Raw genomic sequence first — 17,924 nt, forward strand, 5'->3', positions numbered from 1 at the left:
CTGTGTGAAACACTGAGCAGGGAGCGTCTCCATGGCAACAGATGCTGATCTCCTTTGATCTCCTCCATGAGGCGCCTCTCTCATCCGCTTTGTTTGGGACTTTTTTTTGTGCAGTTTTTTCGGATTTACTCAGAAACGGTTCGTCGTTATCGTTCTAGAATCTAATCGATTGGTCCTTGGATGATGATAAATCATCCCTGAAGGTTTAATGCAGGTCGGGTGAGTAGTTTTTTTATGCGAAAAGTTGGTAAAATACACACATACAGTACATACAAACCAATGAATAAATAAATCCTGGCAGACAAAAACATAACCTTCTCAAGCAGCTTCGTTGGCGAAGGTAATGACTACAATGTCAACATGAAGCCAATTTTAATGACACCTTCTGGTACAAAGGTCCAGAAAAGCTGTTGCATTCTGGGTGTTTTTTTTACAAACTCCCCCTGACAACTTGGCTTTGAGACGAATGCCAGTTTGTTATCTTTCATGGCAGCATCGCTGATATCTCATCTCGGGTCACAGCACTGTGTTGTGTCTGCTACTTTCACCAAATTTGTTAAAATAAAATAAAATGTGTTTTCCTTGGTGCTTTGGCCAGATTGGAGCCTCTCGCTGGCCGGTTTCGGCCCACTGGCCTTATGATCGACACCACTGCTCTATACTAACTCCAGTATTCAGCGCGGGGTTAAAATATCGCTGTGCCTGCTTGCTCTGGCAAACCCTCCTTATGATCTTTATCTAAACAGGATTTCAGTAGGACAGAGGAGCATTTAGAAACGTAAAGTAGTCTAATATTAGTATTTTGCCTAAAAATAACCATTCATTTAACATAGAAGCGTGTCTTTCAAACTACAAACTCTCTGTGTGAAGTTGCGGACAGAGAAGCATTCATGAGCCGAAGCCGCTGATAGTTAAAAATCTCTGTTGACCGGTCACTGGAATATTTGTGCTCCGATCATTCCTTATGTAAAACACATCAAAAACGTAAGAGGACTCCTTTGCACACACACACACACACACACACACACACACACACACACACACACACACACACACACGCTCCTGTCAGAAGCGGATAAATCACAGAATGTGAAAGACAAGTGAAGTGGGGTCTGGTCAATATCCCCATGACACCTCCGATGGCCCCGTGCTGTCAGGGGTCAGGGGTCAGGAGTGGGCGCTCAGCTGGGGCTAAAACAGGAAGCGACCTTATCAGCTGTGTAAAAGGAAAGAGAACACCCACACACATCATTCATCACTGAATCACTGCAGCTGTGAAACATGAAGTTCAGATCCTCCTCTCCGGGCCAAGCCACCGAGCGAATGGTCAAGAGAAGAGACAGATAAAACATAACTCTAACCTTGGTGCCGTCAAAATCGCCTCAAACCCCGCTGTCGGGTTGAGTTTGTATTTTGCACCTTCCATAAAGGTCCTATATTATGCAAAATTCACTTCATAATAGTTTCCTAACGGAATTGTGTCGCCATAGCCCGTGTACGAGGCTCCAGAAGTGAAGAAAGTCTTGTCATCATGTGTGATCATACAGGTGAATCAGCGATTCTCCCTTGATGACATCACGTGGGGAAATAACCTTTCCATCTGTTTGTGGACACACACTTTGATCCTCCCACAGGTAGATGAGCTCTGCCCTCTAAAATCATGAGCTCGCTACTCGAAAACAGACACAGCTCATTAGCATTTAAAGGTACAGACACATCCTGTTCTCACTAGAGGGACTTTTAGACTGAATGACATTCAGGACCAAACCTGGATTTGGGGAAATACACTTTAAATTCAATGTTGTTGGATCTCTGACACCTCTGAAATTAAAAAAAAACTTTATAATATGGGACCTTTAAAATCGGCTTCATGTTAAGATTGTCGTAATTTTCCGTAGTAAATTTTACAGTTTAAATTTAAAGGTTATCATGGAGATATTTTACCTGTTTCATTTTGTTTATGAAATGGAAACAAGACGTCAGTGCATTCAGCTATTAATGATATAACATAATCACATTTGAATTTGTCCTTTTATCCCGCCACTTTTGCTTTGAATCGTCTGCCACTCGAGCAGCTCGGTTTTAAAAACAGTCCCGGAACGGAAAAGTCAAAGATTTGTCTTGAAATGCGGATCGTAAAAGTTCAAAGTGAAATTTCTAGTAAAGTACAGAGAACGTGATCCGATCTTAGAGCTCAGAAATTGATCGAGAGGCGTTGTTTAAAAATATCGCGTCTGGGAAACTGCTGTCAAATATACTAAAAACACCTCTCAGTTAATTACAGTCCAGCTCGCACAACTCCAAACCACAACCTCATAAATGAACATAAACCTCTCATTATTCCCTCTGTGAAGGCAGAATTCATAACCCAGATATTGAACAATAGTTATCTTCCTGTGTCGGCCATTATTAAAGCAGCTGTCTGATCTTTTTCTTTCTGGTTCATTGTAAAGTGTTACAGCTGGAAATCCCATATATTGTATCCAGAGACTGGTTTTTTGCCTCTCTAATGACAGGATGACTGTTATTACACATCCTCTTTAATAACCCATCCATCCTGACATCTAACCTCTAAACTGCTCTCCCACAATTGGATCCACTTTTACTGTTATGATGAGGTCACACATGAAAAACGCTGCCAGGAGGCAGAGGGATCGGCCCACAGAAAAAGACGAGTGAAAGTCAGGAGTGTGAACACGCTTTAATCTGAGCAACAATCGCCAGTGTTGCCACTTTCATAGGTGGACGGATGTTAAAAGAGCCGACAAATAAAGAAGCGGCTGTTTGATTCTCCCACTTTAAACGGAAACAGTTAACCTCCTCTATTAGGAACAAACCCGCCTCTATTCACGTCCCAACAAATAACACTATGGGCAGAGGGCCGGCCGAGGAGGCAGTGAGTGTGTGTGAGTGTGAGTGTGTGTGAGTGTGAGTGTGTGTGAGGGAGTGTTGTGAGTGTGCGTTTGCACTAATTGCTCCCCTTTCTGTCTGTGTGATCAACTCTTTTTTTTTTTTCTTTTTTCTCTGGGCTCAGAACAGAGAGCCAGTCAGTTTGGACGGCAGACAACATGCTCATTGAGTCTGAACCTGAACTCTCTGGAACACACACACACACACACACACACACACACACACACACACACACACACACACACACATACACACGGTTGAATCACGGTTCTCAAGAGCCACGTTCACACGTTTTTCACGAGAGGAAAATGAAGTAAGTTTCACTGGCCGGTGGTAGCATGGACTGTAAGTCTTTTTTTTTTTTTAAAGTATGCCAGATGTGTGTTTAAAAAAAAAAAAAAAAGAGAGAGAGAGAGAAAAGAAAGTATTGTTTTGAGCCCTCACATGCAGAACACATTTTTGTAAAACACATTTTGGCTCCGTTTACACGACAATGTCTTCAAGTGAAAACGGAAACCCTTTGCATGCGCGACATCTGTGCTTGGAATCACTGAAGACACAACTTTCTGTAAATGACGAGCAGGGTGGAACTTTACGAAAATGCCCTGTCGCCATGGAAACGGGGTGGGGTAGGCAGATTTTCCTAAACAGCGACACTGCGCAGCACGGCCGTGGTGACCAGTTGTTTTCTGCACATGCTCAGTCGATGTACAATAATAACGTTTTCCTCCAGTGTCACGACGTCCATATTCTCCTGGAACAATTTCACTACAGCCCCGGTGCGCCTGTGCGTTTTTCAGTGGCACCGTTGTCGTGGAAACTGACCCCAAAACATAACGAAACAACGTGAATCTACCTTAATCTTGCATTTGTCTAATATACATTGTACCATGACCCTCTCCTGAACAATCGAGCTTCGTGCAGCTGAAATCAATCCTTCAGTGTTACACTGCTTTAATTATCCCTTGAGCGATTCTTTCATTTCTATTTGAAGCTGTTTCATATATTTCAAGCCTGACGTCCCATCAGTGGCCGTCCTGATGAATCACAGCAACTCTCTCTCCTAAACAAGTCTTTCACACACCTCCAAATAATTTCACACGATAATGACACAGTCTCTGATCCATCATCTCTGGCTGACATGCGCCGCTCTGGAAGTGTCTCTTTACATACAATAAAACACACCAGCCTGTCACTGTGGCGGCCATAAAGCACAGCAGTGTGTATTCTCCGAGGCAGACGAGGGGGAATAAACAAGAGAGAGGAGAAATCCAACACTGTAAAGTGAGAGCTCTGTCCATTGTGAGGCCATGGCGATAAATTATGTTTCTTTTTTTTTTAATGGAAGCATAGTCAAGGGCAGGTGGAAAATAATGAAAAGAAAATGGTGAGAGATCCTCCCTGTGTGTGTGTGTGTGTGTGTGTGTGTGTGTGTGTGTGTGTGTGTGTGTGTGTGTGTGTGTGTGTGTGTGTGTGTGTGTGTGTGTGTGTGTGTGTGTGTGTGTGTGTGTGTGTGTGCGTGTGTGTGTGTGTGTGTGTGTGTGTGTGTGTGCTCAGTGTCATCCACAGGAATGATGAACATGCAGTGAAAGCAGAGGTCCCATTACAAACACCAAAATACCTGAAATGACACTTCAAAGAGGAGCCGACGGGCCTCTTGTGCACAAATCCGAATGCGGGGGGATTGTTGTGCCCCGGCGCTGATGTGTCGGAGCTTGTCTGCAGTTTGTTTGTGTGACGTCCTTTTTTTTTTTTTTTTCCATGGCAGTAGCTCTCTGCCCGAGGCAGCCGTTCCCATTGTGTTGGAACTGGGAGTCAGCACATAGTATACAAGTTTGATGGTGCAGAGAAACTGCTAGAGAGAGAGAGCGAGAGAGCGAGAGAGAGAGAGAGAGAGAGAGAGAGAGAGAGAGAGAGAGAGAGAGAGACTGTTACACTTTAGCACAAGGTTCTTGTTTGGGCCTAATAGGTGCTGGAGTGAACAGATCTTTAACTTTATCAATATGAGTTTCATTTGTGAGGAAATAAGGCCTCGTCCACACCAGCCCAAGGCTCAAGGGCATGTAGTACATCTGCCAGGACTGTAGGGGCGCTGGGACTCACAAAATACACCAAAAACGCAGATAAAGACACGGTGCACATTGAAATTTATAAGTAGACTCCTGCACATAGACTTCTATATAACTCTGAGTTCTATAGGTCTATGCTCCCGCTTCTTCTTCTTCTTCTTCTTTTGGGTTTAATGGCAGGTTACATCCATTGCATACACTACCGCCATCTGCTGGCTCTATCTCTTTACACTGTTTCCCACCGCTCTTGTCGTCCCTGATGACTGTTTCCCTTCTTCTTCACTTGGGTTCAACAGGTTTTTTTTTTGTTTTGTTTTTTGTGAATTATTCGGAAACGTTTAGCAGAAACATTAACAGAAGCCACAGCAACCGACTGCTGAACGTTGTGGACGTTGTGGTGTGCTTTTTTTGTTTAATACTATTTGTATTAAGAAGAGATAAGATCGGATGCAATCCCACAAATGGGGAAATTCAATTAAACACAGCAGCTCAACATTACACAAGACAGTAGAATATGTATATATAAATGGATAGTTAGATGAATATAGATGCATATTACACGTGGAAATACAGGGGGGAAAGGATGGTGGGGGCACTCAGTCGCATTAATATTTACAATATTTACTATATTTGTCTTATCAACACATTTATTTTTTCTTTCTAAAATGTATGAATGATAAAAAAAAAAAAGGTTTGAATATTATTGCTCATGAGTTGAAGCAACAAAGTATTTTGCATGTTGTAAAGAGAAAAATACTCCAGAAAGACAATACTGTGTGAATTCTACTTCTGGAGTAAAGTTGGCCCACGTTACCCGTTAAATCAGATTCTCTACAACACGATGTGCCGATAGGTTCTCTCCTTTACTCTGTTGTCGTCGGTGATGTTTCAACGGGCAGAAAAGCTCCTGGGAAGTTTCCTCTGGGTCGCTCCGCCTCCTCCCGTTTGCTTGTCGAGCTCAAACATCGCCGCTGTTGATCCTCTATGTAAACAAATAAGAGACAAATAAACACTTTTTTCACTGGCGGCTGAATCAATCCAGCACTGCTCTGCAGACTGGGACTCAAAGGTTGATTTCTATTCTCGACACGGAGGCAGTTTGGTAGCATAAAGTGGAAGATTGATTTAGAAATTTAAAAAATAATAGTAACCTTGTTTTTGTAACATTTCCATTTTCCTTTCAAAATCCGCCTCTGATTCAACGAGAGCCGGAAGCACATGGGAATGTCATTTGAGGGATGCTCGCCGTCTTCTTCCTTTGGTAGGATCGGGGAGTTTGAGATGATGCCTCTCGGCCTCAGTAAATAAATCACAAACCTACACTGATCCCCCCCCCCCCCCCCCCCCCAGAAACTATCCCGTGAACGCTGCAGATCTGGTTTGTCAGAAATAGATGTACCGGCTCGGGTCTCCAGAGAGGAAATACCACAGTTATCCTCCACTGACTCCAGTGAGAGCGATGGTAGTGAAAGTAGCTTTTGTTTTTCAGGGTTGCAGGTTGTTTGGTTCTGGTTCTGGTTCTGGTTCTGGTTCTGGTTCTGGTTCTGGTTCTTGTTCTGGTTCTGGTTCTGGTTCTGGTTCTCGTTCTGGTTCTGATCCTAGACAAGCCTCATGAAAACAGGAAGACAGACAATCACTCCGTTTAGACGTTTTTAAGTGTTTTTGGGGTCTGTCTCAGTAAGAAAACTTTTCTGAATGGTTGTTCTGCACATGCTCACAATAACAACAATGGTGTCACGACTCCCAGTCTATATTCTCCTGGACTTTTATTTTGACAGTCACCGTAATAACAATCCAACTTGGTCGTCTGTCCACTAGACTGTCCGTTTACAAACATTGTTAGTGTTTAGAGGGCGTTGTTCTCTGCAGCATGTGTGTGTGGTTTCATTATAAAAATAAACAACAGCACCCACTAGTGGCCCAACACGAAAACTACATCGTTTTCAAAACGTATGTAAATATGAGACTTTTCTGAACAGAAAATGTCAAAAAATGATGAGTTTTCACGTGAAACGTTGTGGAAATGGAGGAGTAATCACCCAGAGGGAGAACATGCAAACCCCCAAACCTCCACCTGGACTCCAACCAGGGACGTTCACTCTGTGAGTCAGGAGTGCTGACCTGGTTATTTTTAAAGTTTTATAATAATTCTTCTGCTGCTGTTTGTTGTTGTCATGTCAACAATGTTCTTCCTTCATATTGAAGTCACTTCCACTGCAAGAGGCTCCAATCCACCGAACCTCAGAGAAAATTGTGAACATTTAAAAGAAAACAATGCATGGTTTGGATTTGTGAAAACGTATACATTTTAATCACGCGTATACTCTGTGCCACAGCAAAGAAAAAAAACCATTAAATTTAAAGGCTATTATGGCAGTACTCAAGGTGAAATCGGGCTACACGTGGGCCCTGAAAGGAAAAAATTGTTTGTGTGACGTCCACGTTGTTGAACGTGCAGTAACAGGGACTTCCTCTCCATTCCTGCTCCTCCAGACGACTCGGCCATTTGTTTAGTTTAACCCGATGTCCCTGAGGGTCGAGTTTATTTTCACAAACGTGTTGAGGACAAGTCTCGAGTTCGCTTTGTGTTTATTTGCCCTCAGCGGCGAGGGTTACATGTCACCAGGATTAAGTAAATACCACCAGCAAGAGAGAGAGACTTAAATAAGAGCTTTAAGTGGTTCTTTAATAGGATTGTTAACTTCACCACCTGAAGTTTGGCCCAGGAGGATATGCTTTCGATTGCATGTATTTATTTTTTATATTGGTTTGTATGTATGCATTTTACCAACTGTTTTTTTTTTTCCAGCTACTGTTTCCTGTTTCCGTTTAATATTTTTTTTACGTCTGTACTTGTGTTTTAAGTGTGTTTTAAATTTGTGTTGTACTTTATTGTTTGAGGCCTTGTTAATGAAAGATTTCTCTCACCGCTCGGGGCAGACAATAAAGTCTGTCTATCTATCTATCTATCTATCTATCTATCTATCCATCTATCCATCTATCCATCTATCCATCTATCCATCTGTCCATCTATCCATCTATCCATCTATCCATCTATCCATCTATCTATCTATCGAATTATCAACCTGAATTGCGTGAAATCTTGACCAAAGATTTGATATCATCCAAGGACCAATTGATAAGATTTTGGGACGTTAACGACTAACTGTTTCACAATAAATCCCCCAAAACTGCGGAAACAAATTTCCCATACAAAGCGGATGAGAGAAGCGTCTCGTGAAGGGGATCAAAGGAGATCAAAGGAGATCGGCGTCTGTTGCCGTGGATACGCTCCCTGCTCAGTGTTTCACACATTGATGTAGCTACCTGACAGGCTAGTTAGCATCGATATGAGCTAATGGCTATCATGCTAGTAAAGCTAACTCCCCCCCCCCCCCCCCAAAAAAAAAAAGTGGCGTTCTGAAAAAGTCTGTGCTCTACCGAGTGTAGCTCTAGTCTCATCTGTTTCCTTGTGCTTGTGTGTCCGCAGGCGTCTTGTCACTGCCGGCTCATTTCAGCCCGTACACGGAGAACCAGCAGACGTCAGCGGACAGCAGGGAGGACGCTTACGCCCAGCTGGAGCTGCGGACGCTGGAGCAGTCCCTGCTGGCGACCTGCGTGGGCAGCATCTCCGAACTCAGTGAGTCACCGCGTCGCTCAGAAAGCTCAGCGTGGTTCCCCGGGACGCATCGCTTTCTCATCGTGCTTCTTAACGATTGAAGGCTCTCGGCTCGACACTCGTGGTTATCCAGTCCTCCACCACTTTCCCTCCTCCTTTGCTTATAAACACTTTTTTTTTTTTTTTTTCCCACACGGGTCCGGACAAGTATCCGCCTGGGGAAATAGATCTATTCGTCACGTCTCGTCTTTTGATTCGCCTCAACTTGTGTCGAGTTCAGCGATCTTAATTCACGCTCTTCTATAAATAAGCAGTCCACAGTGTTTATCTGCTAATCGTCCGTCTTCTGCTTTGAAAAGCTGCAGACACAACAAGACAAATGGTCTTGAACTCGGCGAGTCTTGGACTTTATCTCCTTCGGACTGGTGCATGAGCTGAACTAGTACACGTCATGACATCGTTAACGTTTAGTTGGATATTTTATTGTATAAACTCTCACAGGTTTGATTTCAATTTGGAGCAGAAGTGCCGAGTTAAGACTCCTTTCATTCATTTCGACCACATTGTGGTTCACTGGGTTTCATCTTTAGTGGGCCGGACCGGTGAAATAGTGCCATAATGATGTTTAAATTTAAGTTTTCCCTTAGTTCCCGCTGTGGCACAAGTATATGTGATGAAAATTTTGTTATTTTTGCAAAACCGAACAATTATTATCAAGAATTAAAAACTATCTCAACATAAAGCTAAATTTTATTAAAAACTCCTGGTGCAAAATACAGTGAAATGTCAGAAAAAAAAAAAAAAGCGCATTAATTATTATTATTTTTTTAAACCTACAATTTTTGTTTTTGTGTTGATTTGACAAACTCCTATTTGACAAAGTCCTCCTGACAGCATGGATCTGAGGCTAAAGCTAGTTTTATATCTTTCATGGCACCTCACATCTCCTCATCTCCGCGTTGCTCAGTGTCGTGTCGCTACTCTGAAGATTCCCCCCGTGTGTGTCTGTGGTTGTGTCTGTGGTTGTGTGTGGTTGTGTGTGTGGTTTTATCAGCCCTGCGAATCAGAGGGTGTGCTGGATACGATCAGCCGTAAGATGGATGGATGTTTTCATGTGGATTCAGGCGACCATGAGTTTCTTCTGCCCAACGTTCGAGTCTGAATGATTTCCTAAAGTACTGCCAACTTGAAGCATTCCTGACGCACACACACACACACACACACACACACACACACACACACACACACACACACACACACACACACACAGCTGTACTGTACTCTACAGTGCAGGCTGTGACTGAAAGAAACAGCCTTTTGAAAATGGCTCCCAAGGTGGAACTTTTCGAAAACGTTCGGCCTCCATCTGTTTGAAGACGACGGAAACTGTGCAACTAATCATGCGCACCACGGCCGTAGTAAATAGCTCTTCTGCACATGCTCAGTAGAGACAATAAGAAAATAATTATAGCTGCAAGCAGCCTTGATTGGGACCTCGCACTCAGGACTCTGGCCCGTCGGGGTCGGCCAAATCATAACCTCTGGCCCAATCATGGACTCTGGCCCAATCATAACCTCTGGCCCAATCATGGCCTCTGGCCCATTTGTATGAGGGCCTCTTTTGGGTGAAAATCGTATTCTGAAAGGCAAATTGCGGACTTCCTGTAGAACTTAGGTCTTAATGAGACGAACAGTTGAGTTTTGGTTTGATCTCCCTATGACATTCCTACGGGCCGTGAGCGTTTGCGTGAGGTTCTTCTTTTTGGGTGAAAATCTTATTTTGAAAGACAAATTGCAGACTTCCTGTTGGATTGAGGTCGGGGTATCGGCGCGTGATTTTTAGGTCTTGGTGAGAACAATTGAGTTTTGGTTTGATCTCCCTACAACATTCCTACGGGTCATGGTGGCCGTTTTAGTGTTTCTAGGTGGCGCAAGAGAGCACTTTTTGGAACACTGGGGTTTAATTTTTACATTTCCTTAAATTTCCTAAAAACCGTTTCAGCATTTGAACGTGTTTAGGAGGTCAAATTTGGGTCTAATTACGCGGCGGAATAAGAAATAATAATAAGAAACAAAAACAATAGGGTCCAGTTCGGTCCCTAATAATAATAATAATAATAATAATAATAATAATAATAATAATAATTAGAAGAAGAAGAAACATTACAAAAACAATAGGGTCCCTGCTCAAAGAAATGATGTGTTTGTGTGCGTCTGGATGGTCGGTGGTCAGGAGGAAGTGTGGAGTGGTAGGGAGGCAAGGCGAGGCGTCTGAGTGGGCTTGGCGGGATGGAGCAACACTCCGCCATTTGTTCCGGTGGCACAAGGCCACGTTCATACGCCGCGGGCCGTTAGCAAGGCATTAAGAGAGTACACACACACTCCTTCTCTCACTTTCACTCTCAGTGGTCTCTTTGTGTCACGTCTCGGTGGCGAGACGGAGCTGGCATGTCACACACACACACACACACACACACACACACACACACACACACACACACACACACACAGAGGAGCATCTGTACCGAGCGTCCAGTCGACCCAAATTAAAAATTTGATTTAATGCTACAATCTTTCTATCAAAGTTCTAGTGGACGCATCGTTTTCATGTTTTCGTTTCGGAAAAAGTTCTGCATTTATAAGGCTACATTTTGAAAACGATGTCCGTTTCCATATGAACGCTGAAAACGATGTCATTAGCCCGCAAGGCCACTAGTTGGTGCAGTTGTTTTTTGCAGTTTTATTATAAAAACAAGAGAACAATGCAGGACTGTTGTTATTCATCCTTCCACTCACACATTTGCAGAAGAAGTGTTTACTGCGTTCGCAGTGCACATGTGCAGTAGCAGCATTTTTCAGAAAGTTGCATTTTGCTCCATTTCCAGAGAGAGACCGTGTCAGAGCATTTTTGAAAAGTTGCGCTTTGCTCCATTTCCACGGAGATATACCTTTTTCAAAAAGGTGAGTTTTCCTCTGTTTCCACAGAAATGGAGCATTTGTGAAAAGTTGCGCTTACGCCCATTTTCACGGAAATAGAGCGTTTTCAAAAAGGTGCATTTCCCCCCCTTGTTTCCACTGTTTTCAAACCAGTAGCGGCATTTCCACCTTCTACATGCGACCGACTCCAGCGTTTCCACAATGTGCCGCTTTTGTCCCTTCTACACACAACAACGGAGTCTGAGCATTTTCAAAAAGTTCCGCCTCCGAGCACCGCTGTCATGTAAACGGACACCTGAAACACGACAAAACATTTTTGGGTGCTTGAACCCAAAGTGACGGATGGATTGTTTTTAACAATTTTTAACTTCCTGGCCAATAATCTAAAATGTAAGAATCACTGCGGACCTCTGCAGTGGAGCTCCAGGGCACAATGAGGGCTGGAAAGCCCAGGGACGGCCTCACGTTCTGGGGCAGGAATTCCTGGGAGACCTCCTGGAGAGGACTGCTGGTTAAACACAAAGGAACCCCTTCAGCTTGAAGTGGCGGCTGTTTTTGGGAGGATTGTCCAAATCCAACCCCCTCGATATTGAAACACACAAACACACACACACACACACACACACACACACACACACACACACACACACACACACACACACACACACACAGGCTGTTGAAATCTTCAGCCTTGGCTACCGAGCGTCCCACTCACAGTAATCTGGTTAGAAATTAACCCGGGGGGGTGTAATTATGCTAAATGAGTGTTACATGATCCCAAGTTGAGCCTGGCTTACCGTCTTCTCACAGCCTGACTCCGCCCCTCCTCCACTCGCCGAGCGCTCGCCGTCCACGAACAACCCGTCCACGAAACTGCGACCCTGGACGTCTTCGTCCACGACAAATCTTTTCAGCATCATTTATTTGAAGGATTTCAAAGTATATTTGACACATTTGGAAGGATTATTATGTATATTTGACACAAAAACACTCCGTCTCCGTGGTAACAGGAAAACGCAACTTTTCGGAAAAAAAAAAGAAGCTCCAACATTTGAAAAAAAAAACATTAGAAAACCTTCTAACTCAGTCTCTTTGGAAATGGGACAAAATAAATTTTCAAAAAGGCTCCAAGTCAATATCCGTGGAAATGGAGGGAAACTTTTCAAAAATGCGCCAATGCCGTGGAAATGTTAAATTTTTAGAAAATGCTCCAACTCTGTCTCTGTGGAAACGTAGGAAAATACAACTTTTTGAAAATGCTCCATCACAGTCTCTGTGCCAACAGGACAAAATAAGTTTCCGAAAAGGCCATCTCTTTAAAAATAGAGAGAAAAACAGAACTTTTCGAAAACACTCCAAGTTCCGTCTCCATGGAAACGGAGGAAAACACAACTTTTCAAAAACTCTCCATTGCTGTTTCTGAACGCGGAACTTTTCTGAAACATAAATGTAAAACACGATCCGTTTTCACTTGAAATGTGGCGCCTGGCGCCTCTTGAACCCGGTGTCACACTCAGCTTGTGGCTCACGCCGTCTCTCCAGGCTGATTAGACGGCCGCAGCACAGTTTCATTAGCGTCTGTGATTAAAGATGAATGTCCGTCTGGCTTCTGCTCGCTGATAACGACACTGACGATGGTAAGTAGCGCTGCGGACGTTGAGGAGAAAGGAAATCCTGTGTTTACTGCGCCATTAAAATCTCCCGCAGCATCTCACCCTGAACTTTCTCTGTTCCAGGCGACCTGGTGTCCCGCGCCATGCACCACATGCAGCGGCTGAGCGCCGTGCGCCCGGGGCTGAGCCCCGCCCGCCACGCCCGCCCCCAGCAGCCCGTGTCCTGGTCGCCCGACGCCCTCCACACCCTCTACTACTTCCTGCGCTGCCCGCAAATGGAGTCCATGGAGAATCCCAACTTGGACCCCCCACGCATGGCGCTCAGCAAAGAGAGGTGGGAACCTCGCATGACTGGACGCAGGCAGACGTAGAAACGATCTGAGATAAAGGATTATTTTGCCACTGCTTCTCCTCGGTTACAGTTTATTGTTCTTTTTTTTTTCCCTCTCTGGAATCACAATAATGTCTGGATTTGTAGTATTTGCAAAAAAACAAACAAACAAAAAAAAGCCCCCAGGTGTAATTTCTGACCTAAAAGACAGGGGGCGTGGCGCCTTAATGGTGGGAATTTGTCTGAAGACCAGTAGTTTTCTGGCTCTAAAGGTGCAAATAGTCTGTAATTTTCATCAGGTCTCCTATGATCTTCTTTAAGTTCACTTTGTGGAGCAACAACCTCGGCAGAGTCACTCTGTCCCGACGGTTTCATCCCAGATACACACTTCCCGTGTGTGTGTGTGTGTGTGTGTGTGTGTGTGTGTGTGTGTGTGTGTGTGTGTGTGTGTGTGTGTGTGTGTGTGTGTGTGTGTGTGTGTGTGTGTGTGTGTATATATATACACACACATGTATGTATGTATGTATGTATGTATGTATGTATGTATGTATGTATGTATGTATGTATGTATGTATGTATGTATGTATGTATGTGTGTATATACTGTGTATGTGTATATATATATATATATATATATATATATACACATATATATATACACACACACATACATACATACATACATACATACATACATACATACATACATACATACATACATACATACATACATACATACATACATACATACAGACATATATATGTGTGTATATATATACATATATGTGTGTGTATATATATATATATATATATACACACATATATATGTAAATATGTATATATGATTTTAAACCAGTGATAAGTTACTTTTTCAAAGGAACTGTGTGTCTTTATATGTGAAAAATACATTACTATTCATGAAGTCTGTGAAATTCTACAAATAATTAACTTATTGTAATAAGGCGTCTATCTGGGACGACACCGTCCCGACGGGTTGGTAAAAAAAAAAAAAAAAGAAAAGAAAAAAGTTCTGGGTGAAGATGATGCGCCACATTCGTCTTATTCTCACGCTTCTGTGAAAACTTGAGCAGGTTTCTGAGATAATCCGTGGCTTTAGAAAGGCTTGGGGGGAAAACTGTGCTTCATGCAGTTTCTATAACAACCACGTCTCTTCTCTTACAACACCGACTGATTAAACAACGGTGAGACACGAACAGTGGCGTAACGGAGATATTAAAGTTAAACCTTCCATCTCGCTGCACATCTGTAATTTGGTCGCAAAAATGAAAAAATTGCTTTATATATATATATATACATACGCATAAGTCAGTTCAATTTAATGTGTTTTTTTTTTTCTCAAATGTTTTAACCTCTTATAAGTTTGTTATTGTTAGTTGAAGGTTTTCTGGGTGAAATCACCTGAATCTTCCACGTGTTTTGCAAACACACATCCAGCTGGTTTCTATACATTTAATAACCGAGAGAGAGAGAGAGAGAGAGAGAGAGAGAGAGAGTAAAGGTGGGCTCCTCGTTAGCATCAAAGAGAGCAGGACGGTAAATACTCTCCCCCTCATTTCCTCGTCCCGACGTGTTTCCGTCCGAATCCCGTTTGCGTTTCAACATCTGCAGGATTCACTTTCTCTCTTCTGACATCTGCTGCTCGCCTGCTTTTCTTTTTTTTTTTACACCATGTTTATATCCGCTCAGGACGCAGTCGGGAGGTACGTTAGCGCCAACCTGGGAATGATTACAACGCGAGGGCTCGCTAATGACCCCCCGAGTCGATTGAGAACTTTTATAAAAATCTTTAAATAAAACCCCAAAACCACCAACTCTGTGTGGGCCAGAGCATCAAACATGGCTGCCCTTTGAGTTGTGATCTTTTAAAGCTTGTCCAGTGTCGGTGAAGTGTTTGAGTGGAGATTACAGGGTGTGAAAAGGTTTTTCCAAATATTCGACAATAAATCCATTTCTTATTATTTTCCGTGACATCAGAATCAATGAAAAGAGGCACTTTTAAAAGGCCCCGGTTACATGTTTTCGAGTGAAAAACGCAAAACTTTTCATCGCCTTTGGGGTGTCTGTTTCCACGACAGCGGCCTCTTTTTGAAAATGGTGGAACTTGTCGACAACGCTTCCACTCCGTCTCTGTGGAAATGCGACTTTTCAAAAGAAGAAAATAAAAAGAATGGTGGAAATTTCAACAAAATATTGTTACTGGCGAACCTTTATCAAGTGACGTAATGTAAATGCTGCTGATGTGACTATGATTAAATGTATAAGGCAAAATTGTTGACGAGTAAAAACAAGACTAAACGTGGCATACAAAATAAAAACTATCCGTAAAAACTCTGCTATTCTGTTTCCGTGGAGACGGGCTAAACCGCTCAGGCTAAATAATAGTAAAGAGTCCTTCTGCACATGCTCAGTAGCTGGACAATAACAACAATGGCGGCCTCCGTGGTGTCATGACTCCCAGTCCATCGGGCTTGGTACTTTTATTTTGACAGTCGTCGTAATAACAATCCAAGTTGGTCATCCGTCCACTGGAACATCTGTGTTCTCGCCATTGTTAGCGTTTGTAGCTGTAGCGACATGCGTGTGCGGTTTCATTACAACAAACAAAGAACATTGCCCACTAGTGGCCCAACATGAGAACTACATCATTTTCAGCGTTTTCTGTAAACGCCGAGTTTTTTGTGAAAGGAAAACCCAACAATTTCTCTCCAGGTGTTTATTGTGTAAACGGGGCCTTGAACTCTCTGCTAAACTTGTGGTTCTAAAAGACTGGATATCTAAAATAATAAATAAACACGAAGGTCAGGTCACAAAGTGGCAGCACTAAAGAGAAAGATGATTGTATGGACGAGTAAACATGAAGAGTTTATGACTGTATTTCACGTATAGCGCGTTAACGAGGCTCCTTAAGAAGTCTGGTTTTGGAGGTCGAACTAGATTAAACTGGTAAAATCGAGGTTCCTTTAAGAAAAATGCACCCCCGTATCGTCTGATTTCCCGCAGCACTAATGGATAGACGTGTTCCCGATAAGAAATAGCTGCTGGAGCTTGTTCCCGACCACACGAGCATCAGATATGGTCGTATCTGGAGCGTAATCCGACTCCCCGTCAGCGGCTAACCTCGACCTTTCCTCTGCTCTGCGACCTGATTGAAGTTTCAGTTTGGCTTCAGGCTTTTCTGTTTGTTGCCTCCCAGTGAGAAAAGCCTTCTACAGGTTCGTAGTTCAAACGCACCTGACCACGGTTTTCTTGCCGACCGTCGCCTTATATGAGGCGCCGTGAATCAGAGCTCACGTTTATATGCGCTTGTGCGGGGAGGGGTGGGGGGGGGGGGGGGGGGGGGGGGGGGGGGTTAGCGTCCCGCTGCTCTCACCATGAGAGCGTCACATGTGAGGTCAGCCGGCCGGCCAGAAGGACGATCTCGTTTCAGCGCTAACAGGCGCCGCTGGCTTTGATGTTGAGGCGGCTCCTGCCAAGTTTGTGTTTCGAGCCGAGGGGCTTGACCCAGACAGGGGGTGGGGTGGGGGGTGGGGGGTGGGAGCGGGGATGGGGGGGGACCACGAAACCGCGACCTATTCGTCTAATTTTTGCAGCATTATTGATTTGAAGGTTTTAAAAATATATTTGACACGAAAACATGCCAGTGTATTAAGATAATATCATGTATTTTCAGCGTCTTTGATTTGGCAAACAGAGGATTTGTTGGAGCTTAATAATAATCAGCTTCATTTATGAGTCTAATTCTTCTTCTGAAGTTAAAACGATATAGGATCAATGTTTATTTTATAATTATTTCTCCATATTTCCACACCATAACTCAGATCTGGAAGAATGAGGGAGTTATATAATAAGTTGAGTGAATATTGATCTAATACTGATCTGATTTTACACATTATGCCTATAAAGTTTTGTTAATCTTGACTTCAGGATATTTATATGCGGCTTCCAACTGAGCTTTTCATCAAGAGTAATTCCCAGAAAATGTATTAACGTATTTAGCATTAAGAGAATGGTAAACAAAGAGAAGCAAAGCCATGTGATACCATACTAAATATATATGGACAAAAATATACATAAAATATCAATTAGAAATAACAATATATAAAAGTACATTGTAAAGGATTTATTTTCTCAAAGAAAATTCTGAAATGGAGTCGTCATATAATCATGAATTGCGACTCGGTGGAACAGAAACAGGCTTGGTCATCGTGAGGATTGTTGATATTCTGTTATTCAGTACAAGAGTCGCTTATTTATGAAAGAAAATCCTGAAAAGTCTCTGATGGATCAACGAGAGTTAAGTGCTACAAGCTGGATGTGGCTAATTGGCACTGTGTGTGTGTGTGTGTGTGTGTGTGTGTGTGTGTGTGTGTGTGTGTGTGTGTGTGTGTGTGTGTGTGTGTGTGTGTGCGTGCGTGCGTGCGTGCG

At 43.1% G+C, this 17,924-nt stretch overlaps 1 protein-coding gene across 1 annotated transcript in view; it reads left to right on the top strand.

Moving 5' to 3' along the window:
* Positions 1–17,924, top strand: part of abtb2b (ankyrin repeat and BTB (POZ) domain containing 2b) — a 54,914-nt gene that overhangs the window by 24,620 nt on the left and 12,370 nt on the right. The window contains exons 2-3 of the mRNA XM_080475140.1: positions 8,470–8,619; positions 13,272–13,482. Of these exons, the coding sequence (XP_080331266.1) occupies positions 8,470–8,619; positions 13,272–13,482 (361 nt within the window). The remainder of the gene's footprint in view (positions 1–8,469; positions 8,620–13,271; positions 13,483–17,924) is intronic.

This window comes from Lipophrys pholis, assembly GCF_963383615.2.
Source record: "Lipophrys pholis genome assembly, chromosome: 11".
In the NCBI taxonomy this organism is placed as follows: domain Eukaryota; kingdom Metazoa; phylum Chordata; class Actinopteri; order Blenniiformes; family Blenniidae; genus Lipophrys; species Lipophrys pholis.